This window comes from Mus musculus, chromosome 10, assembly GCF_000001635.26.
Source record: "Mus musculus strain C57BL/6J chromosome 10, GRCm38.p6 C57BL/6J".
Classification (NCBI taxonomy): domain Eukaryota; kingdom Metazoa; phylum Chordata; class Mammalia; order Rodentia; family Muridae; genus Mus; species Mus musculus.
Window position 1 is genome coordinate 129,620,892 of NC_000076.6, and position 6,266 is coordinate 129,627,157.

General features: G+C 35.9%; 1 protein-coding gene and 1 pseudogene across 1 annotated transcript; both read right to left on the reverse strand.

The window, feature by feature from the left end:
- Window positions 1,183-2,134, reverse strand: Olfr797-ps1 (olfactory receptor 797, pseudogene 1; annotated as a pseudogene).
- Window positions 4,233-5,168, reverse strand: Olfr798 (olfactory receptor 798). Its single transcript, NM_146556.2, has one exon. It carries the CDS (start codon window positions 5,166-5,168, stop codon window positions 4,233-4,235), a length of 936 nt encoding a protein of 311 aa, NP_666767.2.
- Window positions 5,169-6,266: the final 1,098 nt, after the last annotated feature.

The window sequence follows — 6,266 nt, forward strand, 5'->3', positions numbered from 1 at the left end:
TCTGCTACATATGCAGCTAGAGGAACATTCCTCCATTGCTGGTGGGATTGCAAGCTTGTATAACCACTCTGGAAATCAGTCTGGTGGTTCATCAGAAAATTGGACATAGTACTACCGGAAGATCCAGCAATACCTCTCCTGGGCATATTCCCAGAAGATGTTCCAACTGGTAATAAGGACACATGCTTCACTATGTTCATAGCAGCCTTATTTATAATAGCCAGAAGCTGGAAAGAACTCAGATGTCCCTCAACAGAGGAATGGATACAGAAAGTGTGATACACAATGGAGTACTACTCAGCTATTAAAAACAATGAATTTATGAAATTCTTGGGCAAATGGATGTATCTGGAGAATATCATCCTTAGTGAGGCAACCCTATCACAAAAGAACCCACTCGATATGCACTCACTGATAAGTGAATATTAGCCTAGAAACTTAGAATACTCAAGATACAATTTGCAAAATCCTCTTGTGGGATATGAGTATTTGTACAAAATAAAAGTTAAAATAACTAGAAAAACATAAGAGAAGAAATTTTTAAAACTTCTAAAAGCATTGAAAAAATGAAGTGACAGTAATACTAAAATAAGTAAAACAATAAGAAAAACAGTAAAACAAAAACAATCCCCAGCCTGAGTCCAAAAGAATAGTTTCTCCCCTCCTCCAATATTAAAATCTTTCAGATAGACAGACTAGAGCACTGAAAGTTGCTTTTTAATTTTTATTACCCTTTCCTTTTATTAACATTCAGGCTGGTGGTAAGCCTAAGTTTGTCAAAACACAGTGGTCTGTTTTAGTTGCATTCACTTTAAAAGTGACCCTTATGTGTGTGCCAATCACCCTGTTCTGTGTGGTCTCTAGGCTAAGCAGATTCTCACTCATAGAGGCTCTCTGATTGTGCCCTGTTGAATGGCTAACATCCTTTCCATGGAGTGTTCTCAGAACACTGGAGAGTGAGGGAGGCAGACAGAGAGCTGAGGTCTGCCCTGGAGCAGGTGAATAAATGGTAACCCTAGCTCCCCCTGCTGATCTCCTTCCTTTCGGATCCTACCCTGTAGTGAACCACTCTGCACTAGGGAGAAGGCTACAGAAATGAAATGACATGTTGGATATGGGCCAACATATTTCAGTGGCAGCAGTCAACTGCACATGGCAGAACATAACTCTGGAGACAGAGTTCTAGAGTCATCTGGCCACAGTCTCAGGACTTTCAGTCTTTGCCATTATTTACACGTTAATAGGGTCCAGAAAGCAGGACCACTGTCCTCAAAGTTTGAGCCTCTGCTGCTTTAACTTCTGTAGCAACAGAGCTACACTTTATTTTGCAGATGTTTCTACACATATAAAAATGCAACTTCTATAAGCAAGAAAATCACAACCATGTGAAAGAAACAAGTGGAAAAGTCCTTTTTCCTTTGCTTTGCAGAGGGCATCTTCAAAATTGTTTTAAGGATGAGTGTGTAGGAGAGGATTGCCATGTCCAAATTTACTATGAGAATGAATACTGCTAAGAAAAGGCCATCAGCTTTCAAATCTTTGTGTCTGAGCGAGCAATCTGCAGCATGGAAGCGAAGTCATGGGTGAAGTATTGGTGCATATTCCAGTAACAGAATTTTACTCGGAGGTAGATGATCACTGGGGGAGAATCGATGACAAAAGCAGGAGGCAACTGTAAGATGATTGTATACTTTATTGCTATTATAGCTGTGCATTTGACTTGCAAGCTTGTAGCCAAAGTTGTTAGAGCTGGAAATAATCAACCTGTATTTTATAAATTCAATCATACTTTATTCCCACTTTGAAAGTTATCTGTCATATATTTTTGATGGCACTCTATGGAAATTATTACTTTTGTGTTCTAAAGGTTTTTTTTAATGTTAGTAATGAAAAAATATAGTCTCTTATAAAGCTGATGGCATATATATTTGAACTATGCTCTGACCAATTAAGAACTATCTAGGCAGAAACACTGAGAAAGGAATTGACAAAATGTATCCATGGCATAATAAAACAAGTTCAGTTCTTGATTTAGAAAAATAAGCACCAGTGTAGATGGAATTACATAGATACTCAGCTTTATCTTTTTCCAGGCATAATCCCCACTTATTTTGCTGATTATTTGTAATAAAGAAAATGTTTTGTTTCAGGTGAGAAGTATTATATTACTTTTATCCCTTTTATCAGGCTGTCACTTTTATAAAGTAACTTAATTATAACAATTTAAGCATTTTAAGGTTCTTTCTTGTTACAATGTATCTTCCTAATCTAAACTCCAATTAGTAAGGATGGAAAAATGAGTTATCATACTTCCAAAGTTGTTGTTGTGTTATTTAAATGCTGTATATATTGTGATTTTTCTGATATTGATTAGTTAACAAGCTTTCCAAGATACTCCTTGAAAGCCTCAGATACATTCTGCCTGTTTTGGAATATAATTCAAGAGGAATTTGTGAAAGGGAAACAGCATACATATCCCCAGAGATAGAAGATCAAGTCTGTGTCTGACTAATTAATTTTGGCAGTCTTCTACTCTAGTTCTCTTGGGAGGCATTTTGTATTGTGGGAATGTAGAATATGCCATCTGTGACATTAGGTTTCCTATGAAGCAAAGAAAAAGCCTGATGATGGACATATGCTTGCTGAGAAATTATCCTCTCAATTACTACTTTGAGGGAAAAAGGTTAATGCCACTATGCCTGGCTCTGAATCAGTATTCTAAACTCTAGAATCTAATTTTACAAAAGATCTAGAAACAAGCCAATGAGGGAAAGCAGCTAAGTTTTTACTATGAAAATAGGTGTGGGTCTCTTACTTTATTGCACTTTAATTGACATTTAATACATCTCTCCAGGTATTTACCTGGAGAGATTTATACTTATTCTCACTTACTGATTATTAGCAATTTAAGGTTAATTTTCTCTAGTTTACCTTGGAAATGTATGCATACGAGTAATGTTATACAAACTGAGCAGCTTAGTTTTAGACACACACATATGTACACAATCTCCTAACAAGCTTCCCCCTTTTCTTTCTTTCTTTTTTTTTTCTTTCAATTTTTTTATTAGATATTTTCTTTATATACATTTCAAATTTCAAATGCTATCCTGAAAGCTCCCTATACCCTCCCCCGGACCTGCTCCCCTACCCACCCACATACAGTGCATATCAGTGTATTTAGCAAACATTCTTAGCCCCAAATACTCCAAAGTCTACAAAAAGGCAATACTTGAAAAAAGATTAAACAATAGAAATATTGGAAAACAACTCAAGTTCTTTTTTTCCCACATCATAGTAACTTTTTTAATTAGATATTTTCTTCATTTACATTTCAAATGCTATCTCAAAAGTCCCCTATACCTTCCCCCTGCCCTGCTCGCCAAACCCACCCACTCCTGCTTCCTGGGCCTGGCATTACCCTGTACTGGGGCATATGATCTTCTCAAGACCAAGAGCCTGTCCTCCTGTTGATGGCCGACTAGGCCATCCTCTGCTACAACTCAAGTTCTTATGAGTATGCCAGAAAATTTGAGAACTACCTGGGACATAGAATAACTATTCCTTTCACCATCAGAGAAATCTATAGATCAGGGAACACATGGCTAGAGTCTCTTTCCAAGGAAACTTTAAGTGAGCTCAAGTTAAGCATTAACAAATCAACAAAAAATATTCAGTATGCTTAATGGTCAGGGTTTAGGAATCTAATGGAAGTAACATAGTAATTTTGACAGGAACTTTTAGGAATTGACACTTAAAAACAACTAATTTCCATGCATCATTATAATAAGGGATAGAACACACAACAAAGACATACACCGACACATTCACTGCACTGCACAGGCCTCTATTTAATATGAATATACCTTAGGAAATACAGCAAGAAGTACCCACAGAGCAGAGGTGGGGGATATTGACTCACAGACGAGCTCAATTTAAAAGTGCCTATACAGTAGAAAATAATTTTTCAGAGTTGTTTGTTGCTCTTTGATTAGCTTCTGATTGTTACTCAATAAATAAATACTTTGAAAATAAATTAATTCTTTTAAAATGTCATTCTCATTTTGGTGACATCAAATAAGTTTTGACATCAACTCGGAAAATTTTAACTGAAATACAAATATGAAAATATTCAGCTAAATTGAATACAGCAGTGGATGGGAAATGAAATAATGCAAATTTCGCATTGCATACAATGTTCTTTATAAACAACGAAGCAGTGAATTTCTTTATCATTAAATTTTATTTGAAATACATTTTTTGATCAAATTCCTGAAGGATTCTTTTACTTGTTTGTTTCTAAGGGAGTAAATAAAAGGATTCAGCATTGGGGCAACAGAGGTGTTGAGCACTGCTATACCCTTAGTCAAAGCCACTCCTTCCTTTGCTGAAGTTTTTACATACATGAATATACAGCTTCCATAGGAAATGGACACAACAATCATGTGTGATGAACATGTAGAAAAGGCCTTTTTCCTTTGCTCAGCAGAGGGAATTCTTAGAATTGTCCTAAGGATGAAGGAATAGGACAGAATTACTAATGTTAAGGTTACCATGAGAGTAAATACTGCCAGGAAGAATGCCAAGAGCTCCAGGAAGGCTGTGTCTGTGCAAGAGATGAGCAGCATGGGGGAGGAATCACAGGTGAAATGGTCAATAATGTTGGAGTCACAGAAATCCAGTTGAAGGCCCATGATCACAGGTGGAAAGATGATGAGAAATCCAGCCAGCCAAGAGCTCACAATGAGCTGCATGCAGACTCTACTGTTCATTATTGTGGTGTAATGCAAGGGCTTACAGATAGCTACATAGCGGTCATAGGACATAGCAGTCAGAAGGAAAAATTCAGTTGAACCCAAGAGTATGAAGAAGAACACCTGAGCCATGCAGGAGTTATAGGAGATGGTCATATCTCCTGTCACAATGCTCACAAGGAAGCGAGGAATGGAAACTGTGGTAAATGAGATTTCTAGGAATGAGAAATTTCGAAGAAAAAAGTACATGGGTGTCTTGAGGTGTGAATCTATCAGAGTGAGGGTAATAATGGTCAGATTTCCAGTAATGCTCAAAATATAAGTGATAAATAAAAATATAAAAATCAAAATGTTTAGCTTTGGATCACTTGTCAATCCCAAAAGAATAAACTCACTCACAGATGTTCGATTTTTCATTTCTTCTTTTGTTCTGCCAGGTCTGTAATTGTGAAATGAATTAGAGAGTCAGGATGAATTTTAATTATATGTGTTGGTATATGTGTTTGTTTCATCACACCATACAAAACTTGTATCAATATACGAGCTGAAACATTAAGTCTTTCACCAAATTATAGTGTTTTAAAAGTGAACATTAATTGTCACAAAACACCTATGCATCTGGTGATTGCCTTGGAACTATAGGTAATTAGTATCAAGGAGTCACTTGATAGTTCTAGTTAGTACATTTGTAGACGTAGATAAGGCCATGACAGGTCTTTTGCAATGATATATGAGCAAATATATTTGAGAAGTAAAAAAATACTTAAAATGAAAAATGTAAGTTTATTCTCAAAACTACCTCAACAAAGGAATTCATTACTTTTTGTAAATCAAACATTTAAACATTATTTGTCAATTTTAGAAAATGTTTTAAACTATATTGACTATATTGACTTTCTGAAGAATTAAAATTTAGCAAGTAGATCAGGACTATCAAAACCAACATTTATATAATCCTAAAGGGACAAACTCAGAAATCTCCAAAATTCAAAAAGTCCAAAGTTCATAGTGTTTCTTTATTGAATTAAATAATATTTTTCTCTATGTGGATGAGATTTTAACAGGCAGGTAAAGAACTTAAGGTAATGAATAATTAGAAAATGGAAAAAGAATAAATGACCTAAAGCAGAGAACAGAGACTTACGGTTTTCTAATGCCAAGTGGTTGTAGCCAAGGAGCTCAAACCCAAATGCTTATTGGGTTTTTAACTAACTGTCAATGTTACCTTATGTTGGGCCATTTTTCACACGTCTCACCTATGTTCACATTTTGTGATTTTCATACATAACAAACTTATACCATATGTAGCTGAAATTGGGGGGGGGAGGATTGAGCTATATACATTAACAGAAACACACTATGGGATGAATCAAAAGAAAATTTCTGAAGTAGAAGTCTGGTAGGTGATATGGTCCTGGTTGTTGGTAGAAACTGCTAAAAACCACACTCTCCAAGGTAATAATTCTTAAAATTGTGGTTTAAGAAAGGTGAGAAATCCTTGGGTCCAAGGGAACA

Excerpts from the sequence above, each read along its gene's own strand:
- Olfr798 (NM_146556.2), bottom strand. The coding sequence starts at position 5,168 with ATGAAAAATCGAACATCTGTGAGTGAGTTTATTCTTTTGGGATTGACA.